At 39.8% G+C, this 22,059-nt stretch overlaps 1 protein-coding gene across 4 annotated transcripts in view; it reads left to right on the forward strand.

Annotated features, from left to right (window-relative positions):
- Positions 1–9,927: 9,927 nt before the first annotated feature.
- Positions 9,928–22,059, forward strand: part of nudE (Nuclear distribution protein nudE) — a 98,574-nt gene continuing 86,442 nt past the window's right edge. For 3 of the 4 annotated variants that reach the window (XR_011899195.1, XR_011899197.1, XM_072296377.1), the window contains exons 1-2: positions 9,928–10,137; positions 10,480–10,703. Coding sequence is in view for 1 of the 4 variants with exons in the window: in XM_072296377.1 (XP_072152478.1) it covers positions 10,500–10,703 (204 nt within the window). In the remaining 3 variants the exon portion in view is untranslated. The other variant, XR_011899196.1, reaches the window with a different exon arrangement.

Genomic DNA, 22,059 nt, shown 5'->3' on the forward strand with positions numbered 1-22,059 from the left:
GAGAAAAAAAAGGAGGTGTTTGCATCTTGAGGATTTGTACCCACCTACGTCATCAATGTAAACAAGACGCTCGTTGAGGGTTATGTTGACGCTGTAAAAACGGACCATAATGTCCGATTTTTTTACTTGAATCAACTCTTTGGGTGCGTTCTAGAATTCATCTTTTTGAGTAGCGATTCAATCCAAATCCATCCAAGCGTTCCTAGGTTCCGTGATTCCATCCAGCAGGCTGATTATTTACTTCCCTCATCTATTGACCTTGATGGATGCGGGCTGCGGATCTATGAGACAGAGATTCCGAGCGATTCAGAACTAATTTCAATAGATCCAGCTATAGATCCACTAATAGATGCGGATCCCCCGGCCCTAAGGCAGTAGATGCGGTGACATCTATTAAAACTGTGCTTCTGATTGGCCGACTGGTACTGCCGCGGCGGGATTCAAACCCACCATCGCTCGGATTGGTAGCGACTGAATATCGACGCCGCTATCCACTGCGCCACGGTAGCTGATAAGACGGAGTTGAGTAAAACACGATAAATGATCTATTTGGAGGTTAGGTTTCCTACGCGGTTCTTCTTTTTCACTCGGTGAATCAAGGTGTCTGATTGGTCAGAACGATTATTTTCATTTCAAAGCAATCGTTCAACACTGTATTCCAATTCTGCTGATCTATCGCTCATCCATCGGATAGAATCACAGTGTAGAATCACAAATAGTTTGATCATAGATGCGCGATAGATGAGATTTGCAGATCTATAGCCGAGATCTATGAAAGTAAATAATCAGCCTGCAGGTTGATGAATCCAAGCGTTCTTGGAACTCGGAGCATAGAATAATAAAGCTAACGCCTATAGAAGAGTCACTCGCGTAAGTGGCCGTTGTGACTCTCGCCTGCTGTGTCCAGGTTTGGTTAGGTCCCGTTGCCCTATACTTTTCTGAACCCGCCAGCTCTTTGCAAGGTTGTCAAATGTAATAGTAGGGCCCAGCAAATTGCAGGGTTGCGAAATGTAGTCAGTGGTGCCAACGAAGAGTCTAATGTTTTGTAAGTGTAAAAGTCATCGTCACAGAGTAAAAAGAGTTTGAGTATCAAAATTAATGTAACGGAAACGATTTCCACAGCCTCGTCGTGCTCATGCTGGCCAGATGACTGATAAAATCAGATGTGATCAGCTACAGTTAGAGTGTTACAGTTGGCTATTGCCACCATTTTCATTCTGAATGTAAACAATACCCGCCAGCTCCAGCTCAAGAGCTCCAGGTCCCTGTTCTTCTTCTTCGTCATGAAATCTGCGAGAGTGACTCTTCTATAGGCGTAGCCTTATTATTCTATGCTCGGAGTGAGTGACTCATTAGGGTGGCCCAAATTTGGCGATGTCGGAATTTTTTTGGTCTTACCCCCTAGAACTGTTCCATTTGATCAAAAAACACTCTCTGCCAAGTTTCAGCCAAATCGGATAATATTAACCCGTGCCGACAGAGCCATCTTTTTTATATGGGATTTTACATTGAAAAACACTTTTTTCCGGAAAAATCCATTTTTCGAAAAATGTGTAATTTCTAGAAAAAATCTGAGGTCATATTCGGCTTCAGCAGGAAAAATTGAGTGGGGAAACATGTATTGGACACTTCAAAAAAAAATTTTTATCCCTCGTTATAGCGGCGAAACAACTGAAACATCTAGAAAGCGCTAAATAAGGGTAAAATGACGGTGATAAAACTCAAATAATTACGTACGTCTGCATCTGAAACAAGCAGTTCCAACGCCAAAGCGTTGGAGGGCGCTTCTTTAACACTGCGCATGCGAGCAGAGATGGAAAGTGAAATTTCACGTTTTGAAATTTCATGAAATTTCACGTGAAATTTCATGAAATTTCACAAGGCCCGAATAAATTTCAAAAAAATTGAAATTTGTTGATTTTTCAAAGAAATATTGTTACTAAGCCTCGGAAACGGTTCAGATGATCCTCCTGCTGATGCAGCAGAATATGGCCCACTAATGAGATGCTACACCCAAAGGAGGGGGCACAAGGGGGGTTTTAGAGAAAGTTAGCCCTATCCTAACCTCCAAACCAAATGTAAACAGACATGTACCCAGCAAATCGCGTGGCCGTGGACAAGATTATAAGAACATCACACCCTTTTAGAAACGTTTTACTTTAGTACTTATCCATTTTTGAAACTGAGATTTCCGACTCTAAAATATATATGTTGGCAGTTTGGCACTGCTGAGAATAATCTTTATAGTATAATTGTTAAATATGTAGGACATTAAGTTGGTTCAGAAATATACCACGAAAAGTGCCGTTTTTTAGCATTACAATTTTTAGCATCAATTTCTCCAACGTTTCTCAAATAAAAGTCCCCCCCCCCCTCATAAAAAAACTAGTATTTTCATGCCGATGCGTGGAGGAAATTGTTCTTGTGGTGGAGCGGAGGCACTCAAGTGTCAATGATGCATTACTTACGAAAATTAAGGACCCATGACTTACATAAGTGACATCTGACATGACACCGAAATCTTCGTGATAAAAAACTGAGCTGCTGGAAGAGTGGGTGGTGAGGTTAGGTTAGGTCAGGGGGGGCTGAAAAATCTCAATATCGAGAATCACCGTTTCTAGGCGTTTCTTGGCCTCTTGAATGTATCCTCAAAAGTTTCAATAAATTTCATGAAATTTCGTGAAATTTCATGAAATTTCATGAAATTTCACGCGTGAAATTTCACTCGAATAAATTTCATGAAATTTTCCATCTCTGCATGCGAGGAACGTTTTCATACGGCCAAGCGAGAGTATTGCGGACGGACGATGTATAACAAATTGCCTACGTGAAGGTGGTCCGGCAGCAACATACCCGCCGCTAGTCTCTGGAAAACAATAGAAAATAGTAGTTGCGTACGTTGCCAGCGAGCGCGCTGCGAGCGCATCTGTTTCAATTACCTAGCATCGAGTCGGGCCTCTAACTTTCTATTCTCTCTGACATAACCTTAAACCTTCAACCCAGAGCCGCAAACAGCTGACGCTTGACGATGATCAGAGACTAGAGTCCCTTTATACCCAGAGTAACGACAACTCGATTATCAGCTGACTGGCAGCCGACCTTGGCTGGCCATGGAGGCCGAAACTAGTGCACTCAAACGAACGATATTGAGGGATAAGGATCAGGAATCCTGCGATGTCTGTCACACAAAAACAACAACATCAACAAATTGATCAATTAAAAAGAAAATGAGATTGGTTTGTGAATAATTTCTTATTCTATTTTCATTTTGGACCGATGGAAATAACAATTTACTCTCGATAAACCACAATTAGGTAAGATTTTCATTATTCTTGTTCACATTCGAGGTACCGCCATCTTGGTGCACTAGTTTCGGCCTCCATGAGCGAGAACCAATCAGAATTGGAGTTTTTTTTAGGCCACTTTCAGCCCAATCCTGGCCCAACCAAAAGTGAGTTGTCGTAACTCTGGGTATAAAGGGACTCTAATCAGAGACAAGAGACCCTCCACTAGTAACTTGGCTATGGTGGAAGCTTTTACTTTCGGGACTTCAGCATTCTACTGTTGACTTACCTACATGGTTGATGTTCAACAACGTGTTGGCAGTTTCGTTTCGCAAACAAGCCGAAAATGGCCGACGTTTGGGAAAGTTGTTTGGCTTATGACGTCATCCGAAGCTCATCATCGACCATGTAGGTAAGTCAACAGCCGAAAATAGGGTGATGACTGTTGCTCGCTCATAATTGTCCATAAGGAATTGTTGAAACCCCGAAAGTAAAAGCTTCCACCTGTCGCTAGGAGGCCAGTGGAGGGTCTCTTGTCTCTGACGATGATGCGCCGAGAAAATGAACCAATCACAAAATAGCACAGTAATACGTCACTAAAATGAAGAGATCACGTGACTGCTCGTGATTTTTTCGAATCAATCTGAAACTACAACCTCGAATATGAGGCATTTAAGCATAACGAAGCCCCAAAATAGTTTAACCAGGTAATATGTCCGTGCGAGATTGTTATGCTTAAAAGCAAAACATTTCACGAAAACTTTTACGAATACCAGATGCAGAAGAAAATTAAATTTTCCCGGGTGTACCAGAATGGCGTCATTACCCATAAGGTAAAACGGTATGTAGTATAGTACATGTTACATCGGGGGAGTCGAACGGCTGGAAAGGGGGCACAGTGGAGTATTATCAAAGACATAAAGACGGAGCGCTCGTACCTACAAGCACGGGGAAAAAGTGAAGCTAGGTTCGGCTAGAGTCCCTTTATACTGAGAGTCAAGACAATTTGAATCCATTTCTGATTGGTTCCCGTATTTTAGGCCTCCACAGTGTCACAAACGGGAATAAAGATTACATTTTCACCAATGGCAAAGATTATAATCTGAAATGGACCAGGGAATTACGGGTTCGGCAAGGAACAAACGGAATGAGAGGAGGAACGGAGAAAGGCATTTGAGAATGGGCCTATCAAAGATTACAAAAAACGTTCAATTTCTGTAATCTTTATTCCCGTTTGTGACATCCATGAGCCGAATTGTCTTGACTCTCAGTATAAAGGGACTCTAGGTTCGGCGCTGCGCGCTTGTGTGAGTGTGTAAATGAGCGCGGGAATCCATGGCGGCAAACGGAAATTTGATTTGAACTTGTCCTCTTGATTTTTGCACATTTCTTCTTTGAAACGTATTTTAAATTCCTAAAACGAATATACTGTGAAAGTTCGGTCTGCGTCCTAATATAATACACCTACTTTTGCTCGGTAACAGGCAGGAATCTCACATAAAGTTAGTTTTTCTTCTGCTCATGGTGGTTCTGCAGGTTCAAACAGGCCGTTACAGTTCTAGATCAACGTTACTCCCTAATGAAATTAATCGGTCGACGACGGACTGAAACTAACCTAAAGTTAAAAAAATATGAGTGTGTACCTAAATTTGGGCAAAAATGAACCTAAAATACTTTGTTTCCGCAATTTTATTTAGTTCCCGCCCTACATTTGAATTCAAACTTGTCCCGATTTCGCCGCCAATCCTCTAGCCAATAGTAGAGGTGATTGAAAAGAAGCTCTAGAAGCATCATTTTTTGCTTTTAGTGCTCCGTCTTTATGTCTTTGAGTATTATACCCGAAAAGCTGGCGAAAAGTCCAAAAAAAAAAATATGGTAAAAGCTTGGTAAAACAGGTTAATAATGATTCTCTGATATCTACTGCATGACATTGTGACAACAGAATCCGCTTATCACTACTGGATGGTCGAGGAAAAGAGGGTAAACCCAGCGGTTTCGCGCGCATCTCAGCTCTAGTTCAGTATTGTTTACGTTCAGATTTTCAATCAAAGTGTGTATGCAGTGACAGGTACAAGCTACATCTGCAGGCTTATTGGCAGCCATTATCAAGATCCATCCATATAGGTCAGTCATTGCGCAGATTTCCCCGCTCGGGGTAAGCCCCTTTCCATTGGCTCGTGACGTCAGCATTACTGCCGCGAAAACCAGAAAAGTCGGAAACAATGCTTTTCTTATGGGAGAGAGCAAATTTTTCTTAATGAATCATTTAAATTTCTTACTTTTAAATCCTTTGAAACTTTCTATGTGTCGAAAAGAACGTTTAGACATTAGCATTCAGGGTTTCGATTTTGCCGAATTTGTGTTCTTTCATTTTTACAGTTTACTCTGCATCAGCCATTTTTACACGCGAATCTATAACACTAGATGGCTTGTTACATCGCTGACTTCAAAAATCATTTAAAAATATAAAAACGCAAATTCAGCTAAATTGAAACCCTTGACGCTAATTTCTAAACGTTCCTTTCGACACTCAGGAAGCTTCAAAGAATTTAAAAGTAAGAAATTTAAATGATTCATTAAGAAAAATTTGTTCTCTCCCATAAGAAAAGCATTGTTTCCGACATTTCTGGTTTTCGCGGCAGTAATGCTGACGTCATGCGCAGAAGATTCTCATTTGGGTTTCGGGAATGACTGACCTATATGGATGGATCTTGGCCATTATTTATGGTAAGTAGTCCCTTTTTACATATATATTACTATAATTAGAAATTTGATTGTCTGGCATGTATATGCTGTTGTCAAATCGTTCAGTAAAATGGGCATTTTCCATGAAGATGCTTAAATAAGATAGTTTCTGAATATGTACCGGGCTGTGTCGGGCTGAAAATGAAGAATTTTCGTAAACTAGAACCCAACCGCAAGATTCTCCCGCAAAAAGTTTTTACCCATATTCACCCTTTGAATTTCTGCGAATTTTTGAAATTGAGCTTTCTTTTCAAGCAAAAATCACGTACTTCCGAATTTTGGATCCTACATATTTCTCAGGTCAATAATGTGAGCCTCGGCATTTAATGGAAGTCTTATGACACTCCTGGAGTTCTTCGTATGTGATTCACATAGATTTGATATGCGACGTTGCCAAATTTACGTCAATTTTTATAGAGGGTGCCACTATATTACGCTGGAAAATTCCTAAACGAAGTAGTTTCTGAATATGTGCCGGGCTGTGTCGAGCTAAAAATGAAGGATTTTCGTAAACTAGAACCCAACCGCAAGATTCTCCCGCAAAAATGTTTTACCCATATTCACCCTTTGAATTTCTGCGAATTTTTGAAAATGAGCTTTGTTTTCAAGCAATAATCACGTACTTCCGAATTTTGGATCCTATATATTTCTCAGGTCAATAATGTGAGCCTCGGCATTTAATGGAAGTCTTATGACACTCCTGGAGTTCTTTGTATGTGATTCACATAGATTTGATATGCGACGTTGCCAAATTTACGTCAATTTTTATAGAAGGTGCCACTATATCACGCTGGAAAATTCCTAAACGAAGTAGTTTCTGAATATGTGCCGGGCTGTGTCGAGCTAAAAATGAAGGATTTTCGTAAACTAGAACCCAACCGCAAGAATCTCCCGCAAAAATGTTTTACCCATATTCACCCTTTGAATTTCTGCGAATTTTTGAAAATGAGCTTTGTTTTCAAGCAATAATCACGTACTGCCGAATTTTGGATCCTATATATTTTTCAGGTCAATAATGTGAGCCTCAGCATTAAATGGAAGTCTTATGACACCTCTGGAGTGGGGAAGGGTTTCTGAAGGGTTCATAGTGTCAGTAAGGATCCATATTTATTCCGAAAAGAGCCTAAATTACGGACAAATTTTTCAATGTAGTACAGTGGCACACTCTAAAAATTTACGTTGAATTGGCAACGTCGCAAATCAAATCTGTGTGAATCACATACAAGGAACTCCAGGAGTGTCATAAGACTTCCATTTAATGCCGAGGCTCACATTATTGACCTGAAAAATATATAGGATCCAAAATTCGGAAGTACGTGATTATTGCTTGAAAACAAAGCTCATTTTCAAAAATTCGCAGAAATTCAAAGGGTGGATATGGGTAAAACATTTTTGCGGGAGAATCTTGCGGTTGGGTTCTAGTTTACGAAAATCCTTCATTTTTAGCTCGACACAGCCCGGCACATATTCAGAAACTACTTCGTTTAGGAATTTTCCAGCGTAATATAGTGGCATCCTCTATAAAAATTGACGTAAATTTGGCAACGTCGCATATCAAATCTATGTGAATCACATACAAAGAACTCCAGGAGTGTCATAAGACTTCCATTAAATGCCGAGGCTCACATTATTGACCTGAGAAATATGTAGGATCCAAAATTCGGAAGTACCTACGTGATTTTTGCTTGAAAACAAAGCTCATTTTCAAAAATTCGCAGAAATTCAAAGGGTGAATATGGGTAAAAAATTTTTGCGGGAGAATCTTGCGGTTGGGTTCTAGTTTACGAAAATCCTTCATTTTTAGCTCGACACAGCCCGGCACATATTCAGAAACTACTTCGTTTAGGAATTTTCCAGCGTAATATAGTGGCACCCTCTATAAAAATTGACGTAAATTTGGCAACGTCGCATATCAAATCTATGTGAATCACATACAAAGAACTCCAGGAGTGTCATAAGACTTCCATTAAATGCCGAGGCTCACGAGGCAGCGCCCGCTTAAACCCGACGGAGGAAACTTGCATTACAAACTCGGGTTTCGTGAAACCCCGGTTTCGAGCCTCGCATAAACGTAGCTATTGATTAGAGTCCCTTTATACCCAGAGTTAAGACAACTCGATTATCAGCTGACTGGCAGCCGGCCTTGGCTGGCCATGGAAGCCGAAACGAGTGCACCCAAAGCGTCCCAAACGAACGATATTGAGGGAAAAGGATCAGGAATCCTGCGATGTCTGTCACACCAAAACAACAACATCAACAAATTGATCAATTAAAAAGAAAATGAGATTGGTTTGTGAATAATTTCTTAATCTATTTTCATTTTGGACCAATGGAAATAACAATTTACTCTTGATAAACCACAATTAGGTAATATTTTCATTATTCTTGTTCACATTCGAGGTACCGCCATCTTGGTGCACTCGTTTCGGCCTCCATGAGCGAGAACCAATCAGAATTGGATTTTTTTTTAGGCCACTTTCAGCCCAACCAAAAGTGAGTTGTCTTAACTCTGGGTATAAAGGGACTCTACTATTGATGAAACGCGATTCAAGGTAGATTAACACGGACAAGTTGAAAATTTCCCATGAGCCTCAGTACGTGTCACATGACCTCGTGACGTCGGTTGAGGGGCCCGTTAGACCACACTATTCTCAACTTCATGAATGTATTGCTCCATTTAAACAGCAAAATACAATCACACATTGACATTGGTAGGTAATAAGATCCTCGGGAACAATTAAATTATCTCTAAAACTTAATAAACGTATTATTACCAAACCGGAGCAACATAACCAATAAATCACCAACCAATCACAATAGTGAAAGCATAAAAATGGCGGTCGTTAAGGGCCACTAGAGAGCCAATCAGAGGCCGGATTTTCAACTTGTCCATACCTGTGTAAATCCACCTTGAACATTCCTGGCCATTGGAGAATACGCGTGAGAGTGTGTGGGTATCCCCCAAGAACAAAGGGAAGCCGCTGGGCAACGTTTGGCGGGTTGCATCTTTTCACTCCTTTCCTGCCCTAGAGTCCCTTTATACCCAGAGTTAAGACAACTCGATTATCAGCTGACTGACAGCCGGCCTTGGCTGGCCATGGAGGCCGAAACGAGTGAACCCAAACGAACGATATTGAGGGATAAGGATCAGGAATCCTGCGATGTCTGTCACACAAAAACAACAACATCAACAAAGTGATCAATTAAAAAGAAAATGAGATTGGTTTGTGAATAATTTCTTAATCTGTTTTCATTTTGGACCGATGGCAATAACAATTTACTCTTGATAAACCACAATTAGGTAATATTTTCATTATTCTTGTTCACATTCGAGGTACCGCCATCTTGGTGCACTCGTTTCGGCCTCCATGAGCGAGAACCAATCAGAATTGGATTTTTTTTTAGGCCACTTTCAGCCGAACCAAAAGTGAGTTGTCATAACTCTGGGTATAAAGGGACTCTAGATTCCTGCCCTAATTCCATACAGTGACATACATTTAATAATTTTTTCCTTTATTTAAAATGTGATTCTGTCGAAAAAATTTGTTTCTTTCGATAAAACTATCCATAATATTCAACTGAAAATTCCACGCCCGGAATAAATTCACTTTCTCAAGTAAAAAAATCAACTATTTTCAAGTCCTCCCTATACGATCCCGTGTGTTCTCCGCAGTTACGAACATTTAACCTCGAACCCATGACCAGGCATGGAGAAAAAAAAGGAGGTGTTTGCATTTCGGGCATCTTGGAATATTTTGATGACTTGATGACGTAGGTGGGTACAGCTAGGTACAGGGACGTCCCCTTCACACTGTACCCACCTACGTCATCAAGTCATCAAAAAATTCCAAGATGCCCGAAATGCAAACACCTCCTTTTTTTTCTCTATGATGACCAGGTATGGGTAGATGGTATTGCTTGAACGCGGTTTGTAAACTTCTCTGTTGACGGAACCACTTTATTTTTCCTTTCTTTAGAAGGAAGTTACTTGATTGCTTATGGATCAACCTCGTCGTTTGCAGTTCGTAATTCTAATTCCCTTCACCTCTCACCGTTTCGTCTCGAAGCACTCCTGAACGCGGTGTTTCAATTAAGATACATACCCAACGTAAGTTTCAGTGTCAGTTCGTTCATGTAACTCCTCTCATCGCTCCTCGGAATTTCACATTGTCCCACGATCGAAAGTTTCTGTCAGTCTGTAGCCCTCGCTGCTGATTAAGCCGCGTGGGAAATATCAGTATGAACTGCAACACATCCCCCAGCCCTGACTTCCAAATCCAATATTATTCTTGTGTGTAGTGAAAGTGGAGGTACTCGTTATCAGTTAGGTAAATCACCATCCACAGTAGCTTAAATTTTTATTTTTTTTAATCATTACAATGGATTCATAAGACTGCAGCCTCTATTTATATCTGTCTTAGTGTTGATTGCATTGTTTTTGTTTTGCAAGGTAATCAAATTACCAGCAAAATGCCTCAGTTTGCTAGTAAAGATGAAGAGATAACATACTGGAAGGAGCGCAGTGATGAGTTAGATAAAGAGTTGGAAGAATTCCGTGAGCAATCTCACATGTTAGAGAAAGAACTCGAAGCATCGTTGGAGCAAGCAGACAGAACTATCAGAGATTTACGGATCAGGAATAATCGATTGCAGCTTGAAAACGACACCCTTCGGGTAAGTGAAAGTATTCTTTGTAACTGTTTCTCCTGTCTGACAGTCTTGAGTTCTCAACCTCTGCTCAGATATTGTTCATGCATAATGAATACGAGCTGTCTTGAAGTCAGCTACTCTACCCATGTTTGTTAAGAAGCAATTCAATATTTGTATTCATGTCAACATAACCTCTGCTTGCCACTAAATGTTCTGTGAACATTTATCACTGTCTACAAAACTAATACAAGGAATGAGAGTGCTATTCAAATATTATTCCTATCAGTATATATAACCAATTCAATCTGGGGTCACCCACTTCAAAGCTCTAATCTCCACTTTAAATCAGAGCTTTGGTGACCATTTCAGTATCTAGAGATGCATTCTGAATCTTGTCAAACTGCGTAAGTACCTAATCACCAGCAGAGTGTGTCCAAATTACTGATGGATGACCTGCTGTCCTCTACGTGTGACTGGTAGTTTCTCATCTAATTGCTCACCTGTGAAGGAGCTCTGAGGACCGCTGAGTTACTGGCTGTCTATTTCTTTTTATGCTACCAACAGTGTGGTGCATGAAAGCAACTGATTGTGTATATTAATGTGTTAGCCATGTTTGTAACATCATTGTTCACATTGTTTTGGGTCTGACCCAAAATATGTAGGACGACTATTATGTAACTGGCTGAGGTCCTTTGAGTAGGAGTTAGAGCTCAAAGGGTAATTTGCTCCAGATCTTCATGGCGTTCAATTAAACATTACGTTACATTTGCACAATCAATGATTGTCAGTATGCTGCACCTGAAACCTCTTAAAGCCTTAGTGGAAAATCATGACCTTTTTTTTTGCTGACATTAGATGTATTTTGTCAAGTCATGTCAGCTATCAGCAAAGGTATAACTGATTTGAAAGACCAATTTTTAAGTTCAAATCTACCAGTTAAACTAGTTACTTTATAGGAAGGAGTCCTGAATATTAGAGTCCCTTTATACCCAGAGTTAAGACAACTCACTTTTGGTTGGGCTGAAAGTGGCCTAAAAAAAATCCAATTCTGATTGGTTCTCGCTCATGGAGGCCGAAACGAGTGCACCAAGATGGCGGTACCTCGAATGTGAACAAGAATAATGAAAATATTACCTAATTGTGGTTCATCAAGAGTAAATTGTTATTTCCATCGGTCCAAAATGAAAATAGATTAAGAAATTATTCACAAACCATTCTCATTTTCTCTTTAATTGATCAATTTGTTGATGTTGTTGTTTTTGTGTGACAGACATCGCAGGATTCCTGATCCTTATCCCTCAATATCGTTCGTTTGGGTGCACTCGTTTCGGCCTCCATGGCCAGCCAAGGCCGGCTGCCAGTCAGCTGATAATCGAGTTGTCTTAACTCTGGGTATAAAGGGACTCTACTGAATATGGTCCAGTCACTTGGGGAGAAAAGTGGCCCCTACGAGGTTTTGAGAGAGGAACTTTTTTTCTCACTTGATTTCTCATCTGAAGAGGGTCTTTAGGTTGCGTCAAATAAAATGAAAGTTTGTAATATGCCGGCCTCCAGGTGGCAATCGATGCCACTTGGTAAAAATACATATTTGCCAAAATTTGAGCAAATTTCAACGATTTTAATGGTACCAAAGTTCAATTTTACGCTGAAATAGTGCCTTTACAAGAAAAATGCCAAAGTTTTCAAGTTGGAGAGGATAAAATTTCACTCTAGAATGTCACCTTTATAAACAATAAAAATAAAATTTAACTAGAAAAACTCACCTTGGTATTTATTTTTTTGGTGCTCAGAATTTGTAAGGCCTTTCAAAGTACCGGTATGAAAACTCATTTTTCTTGAAAATAAGTTGAACAAGGTTATAAATGAACTGTAGACAAGTGCTGAGGATAAAAATGCATCAGATCTTCCTCAGTTTGAAAGAAAGGTCTCTGTTTTTGCACAATCCTCCAAAAAGTGTACAGCTTATGAAGCAGGCTCGTGCAATTGTATGGGAGAAGTACGGTTTGACCCGGGAAAAATTGTGTAACAAACTTTCCCTATGTAAACATCATTAGTAGGTCCTCCTGAACAATTTCCTAAAAGTTAGACATGGTCCGACCCTGGAAGACTCCTTAAAGTACCTAAGATTCAAAAGGGTGGCCGTATTGAGGGGGTCCGGGAAATCGATATTTTAAAATGTTCATTCTGTTTCATGTGAGGTATCATTTCCTATGTAATTTTGGTCTTAAATTTTACATATGAACTCAAAAAGGCCCCCCCCCCCCCCCGGTCAAAGGGGGCGTCCCAAATTAAAAATGACAGCCAAATGTGAATGGCAGGAGGTTATCTTTTTAAATATTCAAGGAACAAGGCAAGCTGGGGAGCGGAACATTTCAAACTTTCATTTTTTTTTGACACACCCTGAGGATCCTGAACGAGAATCCAAAGGAAGAGTATCGTCAAGGGCCTTTTCTGGCCCCACCTGGATTTTGTTGAATGTTTCATATTTTCAAAGTACTAGTCCTAGGTAGACTCTATGCCAAATATTTTACCGAACGGAGCCATGCAAAGGTGCAGTAGCGCCTCAAACCCAAAATGCTGGCATCGAAAACCGTTATTTCCGTCGGGTACAACTACTACATTGACATACATAACAGCTTTTACCCATTCATACAAAAAATGTACAAAAATGTTGTATCTGGATTCCCACGATGTGAAAATTGACCGGAATGTCGTGTTTAGCGGCCTTTTTTACTTGAAGGTAGATCTTCTGAATGGTTTTCGACTTTCGTCACTCTCCATAGGTGTGTACTATAAGTATTTCTCTACGCTTTTTTCATTTCTGGCCATTGAAATGGCTTCCTATGAATTTTTAAGACCTAACGGTTCATTGTTACCAATTTTTACTAATTTTTATGGGTTTTTTCAAGTTTACATGTGTAAAATTTAATTTAAACTAAAGACCGTGTACATTTGTAGGAAGAATGTTAAAAAATTCATGAATAATATTCTTTGAAAATTTTCCCTACGTTGCCAAATTTTCGAGAAAAATCGTCCTGAAGTGCCAAAAATGACAACAATCCCCCCCCTCCCTCAACATCCCCCCTTTAATCGAAAAAAAGGTTAAAAACACAGCACAACCCGACTTTGGTTTGTCCATCGAACCAAACCAATTTTTTTCGATTCCTAGGTGCTACAGTAGTCCAGAAAAGTCCATTTTAACTTCAGGAAAATTGGCTGGTGCTCAGGATGCTGCCATTTTGAATTTTTCAAACTTGAGAAAACCCACGATTAGATTTTTGCAAATATCTCCTCAACGGTTCATTCCACGAAAAAAAAACACACAAAAAAACAGCGGACAAAGCATGAAATTTCCTATCGAAATCACTCTCCCTTGTTTTTTCTAGCTTCATTTTTTGGTTGTAAAATTAACACAAAAATTAGCTTATAATAGACGCATTTTTGCTGATTTTAGGAGAAACTTTGCTTTACATCTCCCGCCACGATTATCTTACTATAGTAAAAAAATATAAGGCCTTTTTTGTGTGCACGTCCGTGTCATTTCGCTTGCTCATTGGTCTTTCATTAACCAATCAGAAAACTTCATTGAAAATCCCTGGGAAATTTAAATGTATTCTTCCGTAAAGGAATTAATGATAGGTAGACACGTATAAAAATGGGATGTATTTCTTCTAATTAACCAGGATAAAAGGGAGGAATATTACCTATACAGGATAGTCCTGGAAAAACGGGATGTACCTGTATTAATAAACCGGGATAACAGGACGGATATCGATCTTTGTGTATCGATCTTCGATACATCGTTTGTTCTAAAGCAGTATTGACTGAGATAAAACTGGATTTCTTCATAATAACCGGGATAAAAGGGAGGGATTTTACCTATACAGGATAGTCATGGATAAAGCGGGATGTGACTATATTAAGAAACCGGGATAATAGGAAGGATATCGATCTTTATATGTCGATATTCGATATGTCGTTAATCGTTATCGTTATCGTTAAAGGAGTTAATGATAGGTAGACACGTATAAAAATGGGATGGATTTCTTCTAATTAGCCAGGATAAAAGGGAGGAATATTACCTATACAGGATAGTCCTGGAAAAACGGGATGTACCTATATTAATAAACCGGGATAACAGGAAGGATATCGATCTTTGTGTATCGATCTTCGATACATCGTTTGTTCTAAAGCAGTATTGACTGGGATAAAACGGGATTTTTTCATAATAACCGGGATAAAAGGGAGGGATTTTACCTATACAGGATAGCGAGCCGAATGTCACGCCAAGCGCGTCCAGAACGGCTTATGTTCTCGTCTTCCTACAATTTATGAGATATTTTGAGAGTGGAGGAGAGTATATGAAGGATTACGTATGTAATTAATAAGGGGGTGGGTTGGGTTGCCTAGTATAGTGGTATATGGGAAAGGGGGTTCAAAAATGCCCATAAAGTGTGTTCTCCATTTCTAATGGCGTTTTCAAAAAGAGGACAAAAAGCAACATAAGTAGCGGTTAGGGTGGCCCTCATTTTTGACTTCTCGGAAATTTAAAGTGCGGAACCCTGCAATGGTTCCATTTGATGAGAAAATAACGGGAAAAAAATAAAAATGGGAAAAAAAATTTTTAAATGGCGCCTCAAAGAGCCTAAAGTTGCGAGCGTGGCGTGCGAAGACGCGTTTTACCGCCATTTCGCGAATTTTTTCTTCTCCCCTTTCAAATGTTGTTACGGCTTTGAAATTTTTGGAGGTAACACACTTTTTAAAGTACTTTACGGGAAAAATAACCCAATTATCCTCGTCTATTTCAAAATGCTTTTTTCTTCCCCTCAAAGTGGCCACGTCGTGTGATTTCGCCGATTTTCCCCAACAATCTCCCCGCACGGTGTGTCTTTTTTCTACCTTTAAATTATTGCTACGGCTTTGAAATTTTCTGTAGCAGCACAGTTTTTAGAGTACTTTACGAGATAAATAACTAAATTTACCGCGCCACTTTTAAAATGCCCCCTTTTCCCCTCCAAAGTGGCTACATCGTGCGATTTCGTCGATATTGTTTGTAACATTCTCCCAGCACGGTTTGCCGGAACGAGTTCAAATTTTTTGAACAGTCAAAAGCAGGAATTCTTCAGATTCTAGAGGTAGAGTGTGTACCGAGTCATCTGAGCCAAAAAGAAAACGATTCTGTTCAGCTGCTGGAAAACAAAGTCGATTTAAAGGTATATCGGAGTTAACACAGGCAAATTACCAATGTAAAGTTCCGTTATATCATTGAAAAGAAATGTCTTTGATACTTATAATGCCTAAAGGTTTCTTAGATATTGTTGTTTAAAGTACTCGAACACTAATACCACCAACTTAAGCCATATCATAAATTTTGGAGGCCTAAAACTACCCCTGAGAGCTGAAAATTGCTTAAATATTCCGTGAAGCTCTCCAAAAAGTGACCGGTATTTTGGGCCGTCGAACGGAATTCAAGCTCATCTTGAAATTTTTCTCTGACCTAGTAGTAGTGTACGGTATTTTTCGCCGAGATATTTGCGATCAATGTTTAGAATGGACGTTTTTAGATAATCGTGCGAGCAGATTGAAAAATCCTAAGGCACCATACTTCTGAATATAATGTTATGTGGGAGGGGGGAGGAGGGTGCTGCCCGCGGAGTAGCCGGAGGGGCCGGTTTGGGACCTTCAATGTCCGAATTCGCAATTTTTCTTGAAAGTTTTACAATGTTGAACATTGGAATCACAAGTTTATTTCCCTGAGATTTTGTACTTAATCAGCGTACACGATTTTTTTTTTTTTTTAAACAGGGCTATTTTAAATTTTGGTTGCCAATAACTCGGCGAGCGTACACGATTTTTTTTTTTTTTTTTTAAACAGGGCTATTTTAAATTTTGGTTGCCAATAACTCGGCGAAGATTAACGTGAAGACCTCCATTTTAGCTCATAAAATCTCCCCTTTTTTTAAGTTGCCATTCAAAAATTATGAGTTTGGGTCCGCCCAGCAGTCAGGGGGCGTCGCCTCCGACATTTTAAGTATGCCCAAAAGCAGTTCCTTTTGTCCTAAGAATAGTGTAAAAATTTCATTTGGCTGAAAGCAACCGATCCAAAGTTAAAGGGGAGGGGGGGGGGCTGAACTTTTACAAGGCCCTGTATCTATCGTACTCGATAGTGGTTCGATATATCGTTCAATTCAAACAATAGAACATAACCAATAGTAGGAAAAGCTATTAATGAGAATACTCCTACCAATTCCACTTTCTGTTGCCCTTTAATACTCATAAAAATCAAAAATCTATCACTAGAAACCCGTTTCCTGAGATTTCTCAATTGACTTTTGAGGCTTGGGGTCATTCCATACCAAATCAACCAAAAATCTGGCAAAATTTTCATGACCATCTTCGATTTTGATGAAACTTGGTGAGCATAATGATCCGTATGATGGTATGAAAATCCCAAAATTTCAGCTCTCTACGACCAATAGAACCGAAGTTACGGGGGCTCAAAGATGGCAAAAAAAACCCCGGGGCTGTGAACCCCTTGAATTTCAAAAAATCATAACTCGGGTTCTAATTAAGCTACAGGGCTCAGCTTGAGCTTGTTTTGAAGCTGTTTATCAATTAAACATATGTTTAATTGTTCACACTTGAACTAATCGATATCGATACAATCTCGCCTGTTTGATGTATCGAATACGACCCATTCTTTAGCTTGCAGCTACGTTTTCGTAACAATGTACTTACAAAAAAGAAGGGGGGGGGGGACCTCTGCTTGTCCGAAACAGAAACGCTCCAGACTTTCACGTGTCTTAGAGGGTGGCCCGGCAACGGTTGCGCGAGCCGGAACTCGGAATCATCGTACGTAAAAGTAATCAGCTGTCTTCAGCGTGCGACGCCGAACTCATTCCATCTCACTCGCACTCTCTCTCGCACCCGTTGTCCTTACGGAAAAATGCCCCATAACTCCAAGAAAATGGGGGCTTGGGGAAAAAACACAAAGAGTAAAATGTTCTTTATCATATTTTCAACTTTGCAGCGAGCTTTAGATGTTAAATTTGATCGATTGTTCAAGTGGATAAAATTTATTTTCTGTACTTGGTCTTTTCGTCAGTGGCGCGTCTTGCGCCGCCGGACGTCAATAGCAATACTGCCATGGTAAGGAAAAACGCCATATGAGCATTCTAGAGTTGCCAAATTTCTCTGGGTAAAACGTGTATTTGTGAGGAAAGCCATGCACATTTTTCCGTCACATTTGTCAGATATTTTAGGTTAAATTGTGGACATAATTCTCAGAAAATTTAAAAAAAAAATATTAGTAATTATCTAAGGAAATTCGTTTTTTATAGAAGGAAATGTGGCAACGTCTGAAGGCTCATACGGCGTTCTTCCTTGTCATGGCAGAATAGCTTATTGTAAGCAGAACGGAACAGAAACCAAAAATTGATTTTCTCCGGAATCAATGGGTCAAATTTAAAAATCTGAAGCTCGTCATAGACCTGAGAGTACTACAAATGCTGTAATTTTTACAGATTGACTCTAGTGTTTTTGGTCTTGAAGGGAAAAAATAAGAAATAGAACCTTACTCGATAAGGAAAACAAGTAAGCTTATTTTGGATACCCTTTATTCATGCTCTCATAACTTTGTCAATTTTGGACCAAATTAGCTTGCAGACCACTCAATCAAGGGCAAATTACACCAGCTTTAAAATGAGACCAAAATCATTTTGATAGCTATCTTAATTTAGAAATTAAAACAAAAACTTTGAGTAATTTTTAGTCAATTTTCGTATCAGCCTCTATTAAGCCCTAAAAAATATAAAAAACTATATATTTCTCCAGGAGCTTGAACAACCTATTATCTTTTTAGCTAAAAAGACTCCATTTTCACTCTACTTTTCGAATCCGAAAAGACTTTTTGAGTGATAGAAAATTTCATATAACTTTTACTCAAACAAACCATGCTCTGGTATTGAGTGTAACCAGAACTAAGTTCGTTTGCTTCTGTTTTTTTATCGCCTTCCCGTAGTGAATGATGGAGCTAATCCACCAATTGAGTAAACAAAACCATAGAGTCGGGTCTGATAGAGCGACAATTATATTATCCTTGACTAACACTCGGCCCTGAATTTGCTTTTCCTACTGTTTTTCAACGCATTTTTGATGCTGTTAAGAGGTTCTTGGGTTTCCTATAATTCTACCGTGGAAAACTTGTCTTGCAGGTGGAAATATTTTTTCTCTGGTTTTTTGGCCATCTCTCCTTGGCCACGGGTAAACACAGAACTAAGTGCGACATCTTTTCTGGCCCGTCAGACTTGGACACCTAGAAAACGCGCAATGAAATGAGCCTTTAACCTAAGTTAATATGTTATAAACTTTCGGGAAATATTAGTAGATAAGATGTTCCAGCTTGCTTTCGTGAAGTTGAACTCTTCAAAAATGGTATAGGTATATGGTTCAAAAATGGTATGGTTCATTGGTATAAACTCATATGCTAAACTCATCACCTGTATACATTTAGCATGCACATGAAAATTATAACATGAGCAGCTCAGTTGGAAGATATAATTTGAATGAACTCCGACTAGCTGTGGCAACTAAACAACAATTTCCAAACTATCAGCTGAGTAAAAGGACAGGCCAAAACAAATTTATCAATAGACCATTTCTGCCATTATTCTTGCATGCGTCTAAGTGGGAAATCAATCCTTCCTCACATTTAATTGAATAGTTTCTTTTTTTTCAAAAAATATTTCATAAAAAATAAGAAAAACAACACAGCAGAAACATCGAAATCACCACCTCCGTGCAACCAGCTTTAAAATGAAATCAAGTGCAGAAAAATCTAATTTTCCCTAATAGCCTCTTTAAACTTGGATGCATCCAAATCAAAAGAAACTGTATCCATTGCGACATCAGCCCTGTCATAAATGAATGTATTCTTATGGGTCTGAAGGCTCTCATCAGAATAGATATAGTTCATTTTGATTTATGTATGTCCACATATACTTGTGTGCCTTGGTATTAGCTTAATGCATCATACAGGGTGTTCGAAAAGTCCCCTTCCCCCCTCTAACTGTTGACCTAATTGAGGTAGAGATTTGAAACTTGGAGGGTGTTCCTAGATCAAAGGGAGCTACTTTTTGACCCCCTCTTTGGGGGGGGGGGTTACGGACCGTAACTTTTAATTTTCAAATGGGAAGACCCCCTTTGTGATACCTCGTTCGAAAGAGCGTAAAAAAAGAAAAATTTTCGCGCAAACCCGAAGTCATTATCTCAAACCGTTTCAAAATGGCGGCCGGTCAAAGTTCCAAATGGCCGAAAATTGGCACCTGTGCTATTTGCTCATGGATATGCTTGAAACTCGGTATCTGGAGGTATTTTGGCACGAGAAAAACGAATTTGACGTTAGATTTTCAAAAAACCCCTAATTTTTCAAAATGGCCGCCGGTTTAGGCTCAAAGTGGCCGAAAATTTGACAAACCCGATTTTTTTGCCAATGGATTCACCTGAAATTCGGTATCTGGGGGTATTTTGACCCGAGAATAACGAATTCGACGTTAGATTTTTAAACAAACCCTAATTTTTCAAAATGGCCGCTGATTAAAGTTCAAAATGGTCAACAATTGGCAACCTCGACTTTTTGCCGATAGATTCGCCTGAAACTCGGTGAAATAACGTCGAATTCGTTTGTCTCCCACCCAGATACCCTCAAACACCGAGTTTCAGGCGAATCTATCGGCAAAAAGTCGAGGTTGGCAATTGTTGACCATTATGAACTTTAATCAGCGGCCATTTTGAAAAATTAGGGTTTGTTTAAAAATCTAACGTCGAATTCGTTATTCTCGGGTCAAAATACCCTCAGATACCGAATTTCAGGTGAATCCATTGGCAAAAAAGTCGAGTTTGTCAAATTTTCGGCCACTTTGAGCCTAAACCGGCGGCCATTTTGAAAAATTAGGGTTTTTTTGTGAAAATCTAACGTCAAATTCGTTTTTCTCGTGCCAAAATACCCCCAGATACCGAGTTTCAAGCAAATCCACGTGCAAATAGCACAGGTGCCAATTTTCGGCCATTTGGAACTTTGACCGGTCGCCATTTTGATACGGTTTGAGATAATGACTTCGGGTTTGCGCGAAAAATTTTCTTTTTTATGCTCTTTCGAACGAGGTATCACAAAGGGGGTCTTCCCTTTTGAAAATTAAAAGTTAGGGTCCGTAAACCCCCCCCCCCCAAGGGGAGCAAAAAAAAAATTGGGGGGGGGGGTCAAAAAGTAGCTCCCTTTGATCTAGGAACACCCTCCAAGTTTCAAATCTCTACCTGAATTAGGTCAAAAGTTAGAGGGGGGGAGGGGACTTTTCGAACACCCTGTATAAAGCTGTAAAGTGGCTGCTTTTAATTGAACTTGTCGGAAACAATAGCTTCCATCTTAATATTATCATAGATCGGTTGTGTGACAAACCTTCAGGTGCCAAGTTTGACAAAGGGAAGTTTACGTTTCTTTCTCCTCCTTTATTGGGGTGTATCAGATAATACTCACTTTTTCTTTTTCGCCCGATTTTGAGATTCCGGTTGTCAAACCTTAAACAAACACTATGGTCATTTTGGCATTCACAGCCATCATCAGGTGCTTAAAAACGAACTAAAATTACAACAAAACTGAAGTTAAAACATTACTATCACCGGCGACGCGTCGCGAACCTGGCGAGCGCGATATCAGGATCATGATCAACTGATCGCGTTGCGTCACGTATGAGGGCGGGGGAACGACCACCGGTGGCACCTGTTGTTCCAACTGTGAGTTTAGAAGCTGGTCCTTCGGTGTTTTCAGGATTTCTATCCGTTCTAGTACATTTAAACTCCGACCTTTTCGACACACTCTTTCCAATTTGGCTTGACAACCTTCTAGTTTATGATTGGTGTCGATGATATGGTCGCCAAATTGAAATCTAGCAGTGTATATAGAATTGAGCGCAGCTGTGGATAAGAGTATGTGGGACAGACGGGCAGAAGTGTGGCAATAAGGCTAAAAGAACGTGCTGATTGTGCTGTACTAAAAAGAAGGGGATACTCATCATTTGGCGACCATATCATCGACACCAATCATAAACTAGAAGGTTGTCAAGCCAAATTGGATAGAGTGTGTCGAAAAGGTCGGAAATTAAATGTACTAGAGCAGATAGAAATCCTGAAAACACTAAAGGACCAGCTTCTAAACTCACAGTTGGAACAACAGGTGGCACCGGTGGTCATTCCCCCAGCCCTCCTGCGTGACGCAACGCGATCAGCTGATCATGATCCTGATATCGCACTCGCCAGGTTCGTGACGCGTCGCCGGTGATAATAATGTTTTAACTTCAGTTTCGTTGTAATTTTAATTCGTTTTTCT

The sequence above is a fragment of the Bemisia tabaci genome, chromosome 2 (genome assembly GCF_918797505.1).
Source record: "Bemisia tabaci chromosome 2, PGI_BMITA_v3".
NCBI classification, from domain to species: Eukaryota; Metazoa; Arthropoda; class Insecta; order Hemiptera; family Aleyrodidae; genus Bemisia; species Bemisia tabaci.